The sequence below is a fragment of the Festucalex cinctus genome, chromosome 7, assembly GCF_051991245.1.
Source record: "Festucalex cinctus isolate MCC-2025b chromosome 7, RoL_Fcin_1.0, whole genome shotgun sequence".
NCBI lineage: Eukaryota > Metazoa > Chordata > Actinopteri > Syngnathiformes > Syngnathidae > Festucalex > Festucalex cinctus.
This window is the reverse complement of record NC_135417.1, coordinates 27767559-27784817: the sequence shown is the minus strand read 5'-3', so window position 1 is coordinate 27784817 and position 17259 is coordinate 27767559. Positions and strand designations below refer to the sequence as shown.

The following is a 17259-nucleotide window of genomic DNA, read 5'->3' as shown; positions in this document are numbered from 1 at the left end:
AACTTCTTTAAATTTTTCAACATTATTGGATAGTATCCGTAGTGACCTGGAGCGCTGGAATAATCTTCCGATCTCTTTAATAGGACGGATAGCTACTATAAAAATGAAAGTTTTACCAAAGATTAATTATTTATTTTCAATGATTCCATTTAAACCTACGTCTAACTGGTTCCAATCGCTGGACTCTGCTATCATAAAATTCTATTGGAATAAAAAAAAAGCCAAAATTAGTCTATCTACTCTTCAGGAAAGTAAATCTAAAGGAGGTTTAGAGGCACCAAACTTTATGTACTATTATTTAGCTAATCAACTACAATATCTTGTGCTATGGACACAACCCAACAGAGATACTAACTGTTGGTTGGAATTGGAGCAGAAGGATTGTAATAATCTTAGACTGTCAGATTTACTCTTTATTACACAATCAATAAGACGACATAATTGTTTTAAAAACCCAATGATAGCCGCCACCCTGACTGCCTGGTGGAAGGCATTAGAAATTACAAACTCCCAATTGGCGCCCTGTGGGCTCTCTCCCATTTGGCATAACCCCGACTTTCAACTTAATAATCAGTCGTTCCATTTAAGCCTATGGGAGCAGAAAGGAATTACACACCTTCATCATCTTTTCTCAGATAATAAGTTTATATCGTATACAAACTTGGTCCAGAAATATGAAATAAAAAAGGGAAATTTCTTACATTATCTGCAAGTTAAAAATATGGTTAAGAAACAAATCCCAACACTTCAGGATACGCTCCAACTGCCTGTCTTAGCTAAAGATATTATAAAGCTTTCTCCAACAACAATAAAGAAAATATCAAAAATATATAAGTTATTTTTATACACAAATAAAACGTATTTACCGACTTTAAAATGGGAAAAAGACTTGTCTATAGTTCCGGAACCAGACTTTTGGACCCAAATCTGTGAAAATGTATTTAAAATGACCAAACAGACAAATTTGCAACTTATCCAATATAAGATACTTCATAGAACATATATTACACAATATATGATGAAAAAAATGGGACTCTCTGACTCCGACATTTGTCTCCAGTGCTCACAAAACACTGCCGATACTTATCTTCATGCTTTATGGTCATGTACTCCAGTGCTGCATTTCTGGACTAAAATCTTGGAAAAGCTCGCTGATATATTAAACTGTAGGCTTCCTTTATCTCCAAGATTGTGTTTACTAGGTGACTTAACAATAACTGAGCTACCATGTAAACAATCTCAATCTATATTTATAGCCCTTACTATTGCTAAAAAAATAATCCTTGCACATGGAAAAATAAACAATCTCTAAATATCGACCACTGGTTAAACTTACTAATAAATTATATCTCAATGGAAAAAATCTCTGCCTTAAATAAAAATCAAGTATCAAGATTTAAACAAATATGGTCTATGTACATAGAATATTTTAATCTCAATTTGGCAACTTAATCCTGCCAAGATTCTGCCTGTTAACGAGAGCCACCACATCGTTACAACTTCTGTTTTCGCTGCTTCTGTATTTGGTATTTTGTATCTGATTGTTTTTATTTTTATATAGTCAGGAACCTAGTTGCTGCTAGTGGGCTCGAGCATACCACACTATACGACACTATACTCAATAACTCCTTAAGATCTATTTCTAGTGGGCACTAAGCATCAACACTTGGTGTTACTGCATGCTAATTAGTCAACTTTCTTGACGCCGTCCCCTGTGTTCGGGCGGGGATGGTTCTGCCCCCCCCCCGTTGTCTGCTCGGTGGCGGTTGCGTCTTGGCCGCTCCCTGGGCCCCCTGTGGGGTGCGGTGTTGGGGTGCTTCCCCTGGTGCCCGGGGCGGTGCCGTCCCGGCGCGGTCCGCTGCTCCGTGCCCGGCGGCGCGGTTCGGGGTGGGTGGGCCTCCGGTGTGCCCCGTGGTTCCCTCTCCCCTCCCCCTTCCTCCCCCCCGTCGCCTCTCCCTCCTCGCCTCCTCCCGCCCATCCTCCTCTGCCTCCCGGTCCCTTTTCCCTTGTCGCCCTCCCTCCTCCTCCCTCCCCCGCCTCCTGCCCTGCAGCCGCCCTTTCGCCTTCTTGTCGTCTTCTCCCCGCCCCCCCCCCCTTCCCTGTCTGCCCTGCGGCCCCTCCCCCTCCCTCTCCCTGGGCCTGGGGCTCCCTCCCCGGCCGGGCGTCGGGCTCCGGGCGTCGGGCTCCGGGGGCCGGGCGAGGGTTTGGGGCCTGCCCCACTCCGGTATAACTCCTGGCGCCCCGGGCGGGCTCCGGTGGCCGGTGGGCTGTCCGGTAGCCCTGCTGCGCTGGCTGTCCGCCCATTGTGGTGCCGGGTGGATGAGGTGGGGGGCGGGTGGGGGTGGGGGTGCTGGGGGGCGGGCGTGCCACCTACACCCGCCGGGTTGGGTGAGGCCCCGCTGGTCGCTCCTCTTACTCACTTCACTAGCTTGCACTATACACTTTGTAAATATACACATAGGGCACACAACACATTTCTTGGTGGGGTGGGGAAGGGTGGAAACACCGTCTTCACCCTTCAACTCCCCTCCAATTTTAATGCACCTCACGTCCAAGGGGAGGGGTGAGTTGGGGCGGGGAGCCATCAGAGGGGATGGACTGCAGTGCCTGGCAACGCTGTGGTCCCCCCCATTTGTGTCCCTGCCCCACCACTTTGTCCCTCCATTCCCTTTTTTAATGCACCACACATATACATATTCATTTTTTTGGGGGAGATACGGGTGTGTCGGAGTAGGGGAAATTTTTTTCCCTCTGCTCCGACTCACCTGCTCCCAATTTTAATGCACCACACGCACACACTTGTATATACACTGGGTGGGGCCACATTCACGGTGTAAGGGTAGAGCTCGCCAGTCGGCGAGCTGGCGGACTCAGTAACAGGGTTAGGTGTCACTAGTACTCTGGCGTGACGACCGGGGCCTCTCCCCACCGGGCTCGGTGTTCTGGTGTTCCGCCTTCTCCCCTGGTGCTTCCTCCTCTGCTTCCCCCCTCCCGCCGCTGTGCAAATCTCGCGCGGCTGGAGGTGGGGTGGGCACATCTTCCCTCTCTGCGCTGCTGCCCGGTGCCGGTTTCCAGGGGGGGGGTTCTCGCGGGGGGCCGGGTTCGCGGGGGGGGGTGGCGGCCGTCGGGGGGGGGGGGCGGCTTGTTTGGGGGGGGGGGGGGTGGAGGTATGGGTGGGTGGGGGGTTGGGTGCTGGGGGTCGGGGTGTGTTCGGGGGTTTGGGGGTCGGGGGTGGTGGGGCCTGGGTCGTGGTGGATGGCGGGTTTGGGTGGGGTGCGGGGGGGTCGTGGGGGGATGGGGGCTGGGGACCGGTGGGGCGCTGTGGGGGCCCGCTGGGCCTCGTTCTGCGGCCTTGGGCTCGGGGGCGTGGGCCGGGGCTGGGGCGGGGGTGTTCCGGGTGTCTGGGTCGGCTCGCCGACCGGTGTCCGCTCGGGTGGCTTGGGGGTGGCCTTGGTGCTGCCGCGGCCTGGGGATTCCGGGGGGGGGGGGGGGGGGGGTGCTCGCTTTGCTGGACCGCGGTTGACGGCTTCTTTCTTTGGTGGTGGTCCTTATGCATGCCAGATCCGTCGCACCAGCATCTACTGAAACTCAACAGAAGTACCCTCTCCCTCCCACAGCCCCTTGAATCAGTTGGTGCTGGTGTCTGTGGTTCTCACTTTGCTTTATCTATCCTTCCCTCCTTCCTCTCTTTAGTTTTTCCTCTGGTCACTTGAGATCTTAATTTATTAGAAGTATGAGGTTTCTGGGGTTGGCATAAGACTCTGGTTTTGTAACCACGCAGGAGGGGTCTTGTTGGTGCTGGACTTCACCTTGATGGATTGGATGTACTGGCTTCTATGGATCTCACTCTGCCTTATCGATCCTTCCCTCCTTCCTCTCTTTAGTTTTTCCTCTGGGCTCTTGAGATCTCGCTAAATTTGCTGGAATTTAGAGGCTTCCGGGGTTGGCGTAAGACTTTGATTTTGTAATCATGGGGAAGGCAGGAAGTGTTTGGTCGGTGCTGGATTTCACTTTGATTTACCTTTCTTTTCTCTTTCTTTCTTTTTTTTTTCTGACCTTTTCTCTGGTCTCCTGACCATTTAAACCTCACGACTCTGGCAAGATTCTGAAGTACCTGGTTAAGGCGAAGGGTAATGGGATATTTATAAGGTTTTAGGTGAATGAATGAGTATAAATTTATACGTATTTGCACGCACGCACACGCACGCACGCGCACGCACGCAAACGCACACACGCAAACGCACGCACGCACGCAAACGCACGCACGCAAACGCACGCACGCACGCAAACGCACGCACACATACACACAAAAAAAAAAAAAAAAAAAAAAAAGAGCAATGATGACAAGACGTTGAATCGGTAAGACTACCGAATGAACAATTCTGAGCTCTTTAAAAAAAGAAAAAAAAAAAAAAAGACAAGACACCAACTGCTCCTTCATGGCAGTCAGTTTGGAACTCAGACATACATCCACCTTGCAACTGAGTTTGTCTGTCACACCCCACACCAGCGGTAAGGGATGCCGTTAAGTTGAAGGAGACTTGTTGGAGCCATTATCTCTAAAGGGAGTTAGAATTGATAAGTTATTGAATTCATTGAGAATTTGAGATAAGAAGAAGTTGAAATAAGCAAGTACACAAGTTGTACGTTCGTGTTAGTTCTGCTTTGTTTTAAGTCTTGACCATAGTGTTTAATTTATGTTTAGTATGCCCCCCACTGGCCAGTACAGTAGTATAGCTACGACAATTGGATGCGTGCACTCACTGGCGTAAAAGGTTAAAAGCAAGATGGCTGCCTTAGGTCTCTCTGGTTGTGTGTGCGTGTGTGGGTGGGAGGGGAGACAAGTTATGGGCTATATCAGTGGTGCTCATTACGTCGATCGTGATCGAGATAGATTGCGAAGGTAGTAGTGGTCGAATGCGGCGTGACATTAAAAAAAATATCAGCCAATCATTCATTCTATCATTTGGTTGATATAACTGAGTTTGACATTCGGGTGACCAATGAAGCGCAAACAACGGCGCAAAGTCCAGCAGAATTTATGATGTCAGCCGATCATCCATCCCGTTACTTGATTGACAAACAGGGCAACCAGTCAGATGACAACTGAATTTTGACCTTTAGGTCACCGCTCATGAGCAAACAACGGCGCTAAGCTAGTCAGCGAAATACCTCTGATTTTAAGCCATCGCTAAAGCTTATGGTCATCAAAATTAATGAGGGAGCAGGACCAAGTAAGAAGACAAAAACATATCACTTTCATACGTAATGGGGAGGTGGACTTTTTTTTCCACAATGTCATTTTCGAAGCGTGTTTGCCTCATTTGCCAGTCTACCATCGCAATGCCAAAGAAGGGAAATGTGGAGCGGCATTTTCGTACTGCTCATGGAAAATACGACACCGACTTCCTGCCAAAAAGTGAGCTGAGAAACAGAAAGGTGAAGGAACTAAAATCCTAAACTAAAAGCAGTCATTTTTCACACAACATACTTCAAAAGCAAAAGCTGCCACCGAAGCATCGTTACTCACTTACTCACAGAGGATAAGTACCACAACACGACAAAATGTGCTATCTCCTTGACTGCATTATTCGGCTCCACCTATTTATGTGAGTCAGCCTTTTCCTACATGAAGATTATTAAGTACCGTTCCACCATGACTGATGAACATTTTGGAAGTGTGCTTGAGGCTGGCTGTCAGCAGCTACTGTCCGGACTATGCATCCCTTACAAAAAAAAAATCATCCCTTACAAAAAAATGTTAATAGTTAATAATTATGTGTTTTGCAATATTGGCTCACTCGGTTATGCAAGGTACATCAACATATATTATTGTACATACAAAGAATCCTCAATACATTTGACAATAATTAGATGTTTTGCATTTTTGTGGTGGGTAGATCATTTTGACTTGCTCATTTTGTAAGTAGCTCGCATGCCTAAAAAGCGTGAGCACTCCTAGGCTATATGCCATGGAGGAGGCGGGACTTGCGACTTCCGGGTTTTTACACATCAGCTTTGATTTCAGTTCCGGTTTGCGATGTGTGGGCCGCGTCCCAATACTTGCGCTTCTGACTTTGTGCCCCTCAGTTATGCGTTCCCGTCGACTGGTGCGAGTCTGTAGTGCAGGGGTCTCCAAGTTTGGTCCTCGTGAGCCCCTATCCAGCCTGTTTTGCAGGGGTCTCCAAGTTTGGTCCTCGTGAGCCCCTATCCAGCCTGTTTTCCACGTTTCTCTCCACTAACACACCTGATTCATGATCGGGATCATTATCAGGCTTCTGCAAATCTTGCTGATTAGCTGATCATTAGATTCAGCTGTGCTGAAGGACGGAGACATGGAAAACAGGCTGGATAGGGGCTCTCGAGGACCTGGTGTAGTGTGTTTGTCTCAGTTGTCACTTCAGAGAGCTGAGACGCCCTGTGCATTAGTGCTCATTTTAAAATTTTGTCTCAGTTTTTGTCCAATTTCAATCATGCTTGTTAGTTTTTATCATAGTTAATTCAACCTCATCACGTTTTTATTTAGTCCATTCTTAGTCAACTATAAATCTAGCATTTTAGTCTTTATTTTAGTCCAAGAAAACAATTTTATTCGTCTAGGTTTAGTCAGGGCGGCACGGTGGCGGACTGGTTAGCACGTCCGCCTCCCAGTGCTGAGGACGTCGAGTCTCCAATCTCCTCCCACATTCCAAAGACATGCATGGCAGGTTAATTGGGCGCTCTGTGTTGTCTCTGGGTGTGCTTGTGAGTGTGGATGGTTGTTCGTCTCTGTGTGCCCTGCGATTGGCTGGCAACCAGTTCAGGGTGTACCCCGCCTACTGCCCGAAGCCGGCTGGGTTAGGCTCCAGCGTCCCTGCAACCCTTGTGAGGGAAGCAGTTTAGAAAATGGATGGATGGATAGATTTAGTCACCAAAAACATCAACATTTTAGTCTCGTTTTAGTCAGGACAATCACTTAACACCTGTATTATTATTAGCATTATTATTATTATTATTGTTTTATTTTATTTTTTTCAGCAGATTATGTTGAACATTTCATATCCAAAACTATTTCACATATAATGGTCTCATCTTTTTAATGAAAAATAACTTGACACACAATTGCAGTACAGTACAGTAACAAGTGGCTACTATAGTGCCATGCTATGAGCTAGTAAATTAGCCAGCATTAGCTAGTGGTCAGATTAACATTTGTGTTAGAACATTATAGCCGTTAGATTAATGTTGCATTATAACTATAATTTACTGTTTTTTAACCATTCACCGTGAATCCACCTCCTGTCTGTCCCATGTTTGTGCATGTTGCACTCACTAGCTGCAGATTTGAAAGGGGGTGTCTCACTGGGTGTCACTTGACAGTGCCACAGTGACAGATTAGCAGGAACAGGTTTTTACAAAATCATATTCTCAGATTCAGGAGGAGCAGTAGTTTTTGAACCGGATGTGGAACAAAAACTAGCTCTACAACCTCGGCATTGTCCTAACTGGTGTATGGGAATTTCCCAACCAGTCTAAATGTGTTTTGTGGACTTGGGGAAGGCATTCGACTGTTTCCCTCAGGGAGTCCTGTGGGTGTTGCTTCGGGAGTACGGGGTTCCGAGCTCCCTGATACGGGCTGTTTGGTCCCTTTACAGCCAGCGTCAGAGTTTGGTCCGCATTGCCGGGTTTGTTTCTAGTGAGGGTTGGACTACGCCAAGGTTGCCCTTTGTCACCGATTCTAATCTTAATTCTTTGTGGGCAGAATTTCTAGGCACAGCCAAAGTGTTAAGGGGGTCCGGTTTGGTGGCCTCAGCATTACATTTCTGCTTTTTGCAGATGATGTGCTGTTGTTTGCTTCTTCAGGCCGCAATCTCCAACTCTCACTGGAGCAGTTTGCAGCCGAGTGTGACACATTTGGGATGAAAATCATCACCTCCAAATCCAAGACAATGGTCCTCAATTGGAAAAGGGTGGAGTGCTTCTTTACGGATCAGGGACGAGATCCAGCCCCAAGTCAAGGATTTCAAACATCTTGGGGTCTTGTTCATGAGTGAGTGCAAGATGAAGCGGGAGATGGACAGGCGGATCGGTGCAGTGTCTGCTGTGACGTAGACTGCATCGGTCCGTTGTGGAAAAGAAGGAGCTGAGCCGAAAGGCGAAGCTCTCAATTTACTGGTCGATCTATGTTCCTAAACTCTCCGATGGTCACGAGCTGTGGATCATGACAGAAATCACAAGATCCCGGATACAAGCTGCCGAAATGAGTTTCCTCCACAGGTTGTCCGGGATCTCCCTTAGGGATAGGGTGAGGAACTTGGTAATCCGGGAGGGACTCAGAATCGAGCATGTGGTTAAGATGCCTCCTGGACATGTCCCGGGCATGTCGCACCAGGAACGACCCAGGACACGCTGGTGAGAGGTCTCTCGGCTGGCCTGGCTTTGGGATCCCACTGGACGAGCTAGACAAAGTCGCTGGGGAGAGGGAAGGCTGGGTTTCCCTGGTAAAGCTTCTGCCCCGGCAACCCAACTCCAGATAAGCAGTAGATAATAGAGGGATGAATGGATGTATACAACACTCTATTTGGCTCATAAATGTGTAAATCTGATTCTACTATTAGCGTTTTTTCACTGCAGCCCAACACCGCACCATGCGAAGCCAGCACGTTGTTCGCGAGAATTTCCATTACAGCTGACTGCGTCGGAAGTGGACCGTGCCGAGCGGCCCTCTCGCCTACCGGGGCCAGAGCGAGCCCAGGACATTTCGTAAAACACCACGGCAGTTGATTGGGAGGTCGGTAATGTGATGTCATGAATGGGCTTACCAGCCGCGTCCTTTTTGACCAGTGTAAGTCATCTTCTTCACCCCCACAGCTATCAGCGTGTATAGCCTCGAGGGCTTTCAGACGATAAAATATCATGTTTTTCTTCGCGGCGGCGATCCTCCTTCTGTTGCGAGCTCTGAAGAAGTACCACAAATAACCAAACGAGCAACCGATACCGGGCAGCGTCGTCCTCCATGGCTTCTGTAGTTCTGTCCAAATTCAGACGGCTAGTCGGCTGCATGACGTCACTCCCGGCGTGACTCGACAGCACGTACGGGCTTACATATGAATGGATTGTCAATGCTGCTTATCGGTAACGCATTGACCGACAGTCCATTCGTGTGTAAGTCTGTGCGTGCTAACGAGTCGGAGCGGGAGTGACGTCATGCAGCCGACAAATTCGCCCTTCGGAGGACCCAGCCTTGTGAATTTGGACACAGGCTGTGTTTTGGTTATGTGTTGTTTCCCGCGCTTGACTATTGTGTCGCAGCGTCACTTCCACCCAGCGTCCCAGATGCACATTGGAGGTGGAAACGCAGTGCGTGCGTGGGTTGAGCTGGGCTGGCCTTCCAGCGAGCCAACCAGCGCGGTGCTGTGCTGCAGTGGAAAAATGCTATATCAGTGCCTCGCCACGCATGAACTGAGCTCACTCCACGTCATTGCCTTAAATAGCAAAACCAGAGAAACTCATAGGTTTGCACTGGTCAGGAGACTAGTTTTTTTCTTCCAGAGCTCTAAATGCATACAGTCATCCTTAAAGTATCAAATTATGAGAAATGGCTGAATAAAAAATATATATCCTGACAAAAGCACTGTATTTGCAAAGGTATTTCTAATCCTTTGATTACCAGTTTTAATTAAATGGGGCAAGATATGTAGTTCTTTACCATAGCAAACTGCAATCACAATAACAAACATACATAATAACAAACAGATATATATTTGATGTCATTGTGTGTTTGAAAGAAAGTATCAATTCATCATCACAACTGCTTCAGTGCAGTGACGGCCCACATAAAAAACAAAAAAATTGTTTTGTTCCTGTACAAACTAAGTTACTGAAAAAAATGGTTGTGTGGATCTAGTGTAAAGACTTCAAGGTGAACATAATAATTCATTTAGACAAACTGACACTTTACAGAGAGACAAACGCTCGCACAGTTCTATGTGTTTGTAAGTAGGTCTCTCTCTGTGTGTCTCTCACTCGCTCGCTTGCTCGCACACACGCACTCACGCACGCACACGCACACGCATGCATTCAACATAAGTGTTAAAAATATTGTGGCGGGTATTGCATTGCAAGGTAAATTAAACACGGCATAGCTTTAGATGTGTTAATGCTGCGAACCTTTCTATATGCTACAATGTCCTTTCACTCATTTGTGCATTTTCAGGTTTTGTCTCTCTCAAATGCCAGCTGAACCAACTATGGCTTTTATTTTATCAACCATGATTCACCTGCGGTCTGAAAGCGCATCTCTCGAGTGAAGAATGAATATTCGCATATATCCGTGGAAGCGCCAAATGTTAGGCCAAGTTTGAAATCAGTCAGCTCACTTAATTCTTAGCATCAACATCTGACATGTGCATACAGTACAGTACTTTGACAGGATGTGACATTAAAGGAACACATTTATTAAAAATTAACCAGTTATTCTGTGAATGGCTAATTTCAACTATTCCCTGAAAAATATTGTCAATTTATGTTCAGCGATTATGATTTTATAGTACTTATATTTTTGCATTAAGTAGGTGGGGTACACCCTGAACTGGTTGCCAGCCAGCTGCGATAGGCTCAAGCACGCCCGCAACCCTTGTGAAGAGTAAGTGGTTCAGCAAATGGATGAATATGGTAGCGGCCATTTTTGGACAATCACGTGATCGACGTATCGCGTGCTTTAAACACGCAGAGTACAACATGGCTGCCAATGACCACAAAGAGTTTGGGGGAATTACGCCCTATAGCAAAGAAGCACTTCTTCAAAAGCAGTACAGCCACGGAGGACTCACCGAAGATTTGTATCCAGATGAAAGTGAAGATTAAACTGTGGCCGATAAGGAGGAAACATTCGGCAGCCTCATATGCGAGTAGAAGTTTGGGACCGTCTGCAAGTTGCTTGCTACAGAGTGATGTATGTGGGACGATCATTGACATTAGTAGTTCTGGAAATGTAAATTGTGGACGGTCCCTAACCTGAACAGTAAACATCCGGCTGACTTTTACTCATTAGGCCAGCCGCATGTTGTGCTCAGCGTGCTTACCCCCCACATTATGGGGGAGAGTGACTACTACTACTGTTTTGGATCTCTGCTGAGATGGGAGTCTGACTATGATTAGCTCAGGAGGCTGAACCAGCCGAATTTAGTCAAGATGACATCACTTCTCTTTGCCATGACAAGACATAGCTAGAATCTTTGTTTTGAGTCTAAACTTGCATGTATGTGTATATATTTGCATATAAACCTTTATGGGTATGGGTTTCTGTTAAATCTAGATGAAATTATTTATTTCAAGCATATTTTGTGAACAATTAATTCCGGTTTGGTCATGGCATGTGTGTTATATCCTTTCAGCGACATGACAGCCAATCATATTGCAGCGGGGTGGTAATAGCCTCAGAGTCTTCTTGGGTTTCATAATGATGCTAGTAGACTACTGGCGTTAGCTTCCTAAGCCATCGCTGCTGAGTCGCAAGCTTTCTGTTACATACAATGGAAGTCGGAATTACAGCTGGCTGTAAATCGCTATATTCACGACTGAGGTGCTTTTTTTTTTTTTTTTTTTTCTCAAAACGGGAGCTTGGTTTAACCCGAAAATAGCACGCAGCTAGCCAATGCCCGTTTGCCCCGATGCACATTCCGATGGTCTTTCCGACTTGTGACGTCGGATTGGTGTATCAAGGCCTGGGAGCCGAGAGGCAAATGTTGACCGTACCGATCTCACCCTACCTCTAAAGGAGAGCCCGGACACCCTGCGGAGGACTGTGCAATTTCTGGAGAAATTGCGTGGGAAACCCATCCATCCATTCAAAGTTAGTAGTCAGCAGTAGTCACCCGCCATAAATTACTAGTATAGTAAAGTTCTTTCATTCATCTATTTATAAGCAATGCCTATACCCCTCTTTTACATCTTTGGGTGCTGTGGTTGAAGAAAAAAAAAAGAATTTTCAGCAAACTTCAACTAAAATAAGCAAAAATAAATAAATATAGGATGCCATGTCAGTGTACTTGGCACAAAACACAACTCTTTGTTCAATCAGATGGCACCTTCAAGTCACGTCACTTCAGCAGCGTTCCATTCATAACATTATTCATGATCATCATTGCAACCAGTTCAGGGAGTACCCCGCCTACTACCCAAGGCCAGCTGAGGAGTAAGCGGTTAAGACAATGGATGGATGGCTCATTGGATGAACAGAAAGCAACTTTATTAGCCAACAAGCGAAAGAAAACATGTCTTCAGATATTAATTTTGTCAAATCTGGTAATATGTAATATTTCTGTGATTTAAAACATTAAATGCGGTTCATGCTATTGTGTGCAAAAAAAAAAAGAAGCATTCACATTCCGTTTTATGCTAGCATCTGCTGCTACTTTATTTTTTGTACTCCCTTCTCAACCCTCTCTGACAATCCCAGAATACAATCAGATACATACATACAACCTATACAACCATATACCTGAGGTCCTCCCCTTTAACGCTGATCTCAGCTTCAAGGGCCTTCACTTGAGAAACTTTTTCTTTGTAGGTTCTTCTCAGGGCATTAGACTTTGAAATCAGGTGAGCCATCTTCGAGCCAGTTCTTGTTGAACTGGCATTTAGCCATTTTCTTACAAATTGACTGTCCACACTTTCTGTTCTGACTAGCTAAAAATAATTGTCCACACTCCCCGTTCAGATAAGCTAACTGCAATATCTTGGCGGAAAGTCGGGAACGTAAACTTGAAATGTATGTTACCCGGTAGTGGACAGAGTACCGAGCCACCTAATTAACAATGTTACATTCACGCTTTGTAAGCCTGTGATCAGATCACTCTTGGATTAGCGATAGTTACTTTCAATGAGTTTCATGCCTGGTTAAATAAAGGAAATGAAAAAAACAAATAGATGTAAAACAATTGAACAATGACCATTTCTGAAATGAGAGTTAGGGAAAACAATAATTTCCCAAGCGAAATTCGTACCAACTAGAATATAGCGAAATTTTATCATTATTCACATACTTGGTTGAAAATGGCAAAAAGGGCTTGTTTGCAACATGGCCTTGGCTGATCGCTCATACTTTCCATCTCGCTCATACTTTCCATCTCATATTGCCATATAGTGAGAGAGGAGAATGTTAAATTATTTGGGGAAAATTAGGCGTTGTATGGAGTTCGAGACGTCTACTAAAGCTGTCAATGCTTCGCAGAATAAATAAACCGTCTGCTGGTCTGCAGAGGCGGTTCTTGCTAGATTTGTGCCCTGGGTGAAAAAAATCCCCCCAACCTCACCTCCACTCCACCTGGCCCAACAAAAAATGAACTTGCCACCAACGCAACAATCAATATATTACTTGGATTGATTTAATACAATTGATTAAATACAGAAACGTAACTAGAACAATGAAACAACTAGGGATGTAACGATATCCAAACGTCACGATACGATATTAGCATGATATGAAGCTCATGATACGATAATTATCACGATATTGTGGGAAGTTTGGCGATATTTAAAAAAGGTCACAATATTGTAAAAAAAAATGGGCTCATACTAAAAAAAAAAGCACAATATTGTGCTTTTCTACATTACAGCAATGTTATGTTATTATTATTATTATTATTATTATTATTATTATTATTATTATTATTATTATGTTATTATTATTATATTGTTGTTAATGTATGCACACATCGAGTTCCTCCACATATTGACTTGCTTCACAGGCATATTACGTTCCCCTTCATCTGACAATTAGTGTAGATTTTAAACATAGAAGGGCCAAAACATCCCTAATGAAAATTAAATTGCACTAAAAAAAACTAGCCACCAGATGGTGCTAGAACTGTACAACTGCAAATCAACCTGACTTTTTTAACAGATGTGTTGCATTTAAATATTGTGAACATGACGACGACGGTATTGTGGCAGTTATAATATTCCTAGAAACAACACCAGTAAATTAAATACAATACAGTATATAACTTGCACATTCTTGAGAAATCACTAAAAAAAAAAATTCTATGGAACCCAAAAAAAAAAAAAAAAAAAAGATTCCTGCAGTAACTTATTTTTTCAACCTGGGTTTTTCACAGTTTAGACTAGAGCTGGCATTAACAATAAAAACTGTGAAGTGCAATCTAAAACTTTTCTAGCCTTCTTCGATGCAAAATCATTAATGGCATCATCATACGAAATTTGTTGTGCAACTGTTTGTTTGATTGATGCTGATGACTGAGGGCTAGTCCAAAAAGCCATGTCAAAAAATGTTAAGGTAGCTTGCAAAGTCTAGTCAGCATATACATATATATATATATATATATATATATATCTTTGCGAGGGAACGCAAAGTTGTTGTTTTTTTCTACCATGTCACCTTAGGGGCTCCGTACTTTACTCAATCATGCAAATCGCGGTTAAAAAAAAAGAGGGAGGGGCGACACTTCGCACTCTCCAGCACAACACACCCACCCTCCAACTGCGGTGAAACTTACTTGGAGTGCGTTCTTGTCAATCAAGCCTTGGCCACTTGGGAGGATGCTACGTGGCCCCAAATGTGCTATTAACTTGCAAACACGTAAGTCAGCTACAGAAAACGGCTGCTTGTCTAGCGCTATAAATGCCATCACTTTGGCGTTCATGGCTTTAGCCTTGGTGCTGCCTTAGCTTAGCGCCGTTAGCTGCTGCTGCAGCTGCTCCCTCATTCACGTTCGTTCAAAACGGCTCTGCCATGACGGATTTTCAGGTGAGCAAAAGCCTTCTTTCCCCCTCTCAGAATCCTTGCTGTAAATGTTTTGATCTTCTGCCACAGAGAAGAAAAACACCACACTGGTGAGGAGGACATGTTGATTGCTACGTGGTAGTCTACTACAGTAGTGTGGGGCAGCCGGTCTTTTTTTTTTTTTTTTTAGATGGCCGGTCTACAAGAACGAGAGGCGTGATAGATGATGTAATCCGCGCGACGTGGTCTATACATGACGTAAGCAGCGCGACTTGGTCTGTTGTAGGCTGCTCGTGTTGCAAACAGTGTACGGACATTAATAAATATATCGGACCTTTTTATCGGCTAAAGTATACATCCCTAAATAAAACTATTCGTGACATGTTATATTTAGCTTCGACTCAGAATTGTCTTGCGGGGTGAAAAAATAAATAAATAAATATATATATATATATATATATTAGGGGTGTTAAAAAAATCGATTCGGCGATATATCGCGATACTACATAGCGCGATTCTCGAATCGATTCAATTAAAAAAAAATCGATTTTTTTTTTTTTTTTTTTTTTTTTTTTTTTTAAGAGCTCAGAATTGTTCATTCGGTAGTCTTACCGATTCAACGTCTTATCATCATTGCCTTTTTTTTTTTGTGTGTGTGTGTGAATCAATTTTTAAACTTCCATTTTTAATGGAAAAATATTCAACAAAACGTCTGACTTCGGGTTAGGATTCACACCGTGAGCATGGAAGAATGTTATATGAACGGAACATTAAGCCTTAATATTTTATTTTAATGCTGTTCAAACATGAAACAGATTACAACCTCTATAAGACTGAAATTTCAGATAAATAAATAATACATTTTCATATAAATCTTACACTCTACAAGCTTACTGATTAGTATTTTCTAAATTTGAATGAAAAAAAATCGCAACAATCGACTTATAAATTCGTATCGGGATTAATCGGTATCGAATCGAATCGTGACCTGTGAATCGTGATACGAATCGAATCGTCAGGTACTAGGCAATTCACACCCCTAATATATATATATATATATATATATATATATATATATATATATCGGGATATATATCGTATATCGATATTAATCCAAAATATATTGGGATATGAGTTTTGGTCCATATCGCCCAGCCCCATATATATATATATATATATATATATATATATATATATACACACACACACAAATTATGAAATCGAGTTGTTTTTTGTGGATTAGCAACATATTAGAAAGAGGCTAAGAAATAGCCAAGAGTCTGCTGTCACTCACACTCATAGAAATCTGCCTACCTTTTCTCACACACTTTTGTCCTCTTCTTTTTCGAAACTGCTGCACCCGATGGCTTCTTTTCTCTTGTACTTCTGATCCATCATCTTTATTTCAGTCTTGACATTATTACCGTCCGTTCAGGCGTTCACCCGTCAATCAAATGGAGTCCGGAGTCACATGACGTAAACATTTAGGTGATTTATTTATTTATTTAATTTATTATTTAAATGTTTTCACATACCCATCAATTAAGTGTAGACATATGGGTCTACATTAATTATGAAATTCAATTTATTTGGAAGCAGTTTTTGTATCTTTCACCCCCTCTTCATTGCCTGAATGACGTAGTCGCAATTTGACACCCCGCCTGCTCCCCCCCTCTCATTTGCTTCTTCCAATTTGAGTCTCCGCAGGGACTTGATGTGACCATGAAGGTGCCCCAGCACAGAAACGTGCGTTTGTAATTGATCTGTAAGCAAATAAAGTTCTTTAAAAAGCGACACATGCGGTAGTCTAGCGAGTAACCTAGCAGGTTTTGTTGAGAGTTGTTTTTTTTTTTGTTTTTTTTGCGCGCGCCTTGAGCGCCCTTAGATCAATTGCGCCCTGGGCGGTCGCCCACATCGCCCATAGCAAAAACCGGCTCTGTCGGGCTGCCACAAATGTCAACTTAATGCTTTATGTTTCAAAAAATCTGAATTGGGCTGCAGTGTGAACAAAGCATAGATATTTTATTACACACTTCCCTCCATCCATCCATCCATCCATCCATCCATTTTGTTAGACCAATTATCAATTATACTTCATCTCTCATTATTATTTTTAGCCAATTTCTTTATTTACAAATTTACTATACATAAAAAATTATTGTGATAAGAGGAACATTGACAATATAAACATCTTTCTCTTGTGTGTAAATTAGTTTGATAATATTACGCTGCCATTGTTTACGTCGCACCGCATTCAGTGCATAGTGATGTACAATGGCGGCTCGCTCTCTGCCGAGCAATGCGAAACGGGTTTAAAGAAAGTGACGTAAGCTTAGTAATGTTCCTAAAGAAACACCATGCGATCGGAAGAGCTCTTGAGAGCAAGGCATGGGGGACTCGGGGAGTAACTCCTCCGAACTCCAAGGTCAATAGAAGCAAAGATGTGTCTTACCTTGTTCTGAAGTTTGCTGGGTGTGGATGCCCATCATACAAGGATAAAAAGTCATATTCTTCTTCTACAGCAAAAGACTGAA

At 43.9% G+C, this 17259-nt stretch overlaps 1 protein-coding gene and 1 long non-coding RNA gene across 7 annotated transcripts in view; one reads left to right on the top strand and one right to left on the bottom strand.

Annotated features, from left to right (window-relative positions):
- LOC144021954 (CUB and sushi domain-containing protein 3-like) overlaps positions 1–17259 on the bottom strand; it is a 1200535-nt gene that overhangs the window by 1113343 nt on the left and 69933 nt on the right. For all 5 annotated transcript variants that reach the window (XM_077526258.1, XM_077526261.1, XM_077526260.1 and 2 more), the window contains exon 2: positions 17178–17259. This exon is cut by the window's right edge and continues 141 nt beyond it. In XM_077526258.1, the coding sequence (XP_077382384.1) occupies positions 17178–17259 (82 nt within the window). The remainder of the gene's footprint in view (positions 1–17177) is intronic.
- Positions 1–17259, top strand: part of LOC144021955 (uncharacterized) — a 33331-nt gene that overhangs the window by 12574 nt on the left and 3498 nt on the right. The gene's annotated exons all lie outside the window — the stretch shown is intronic.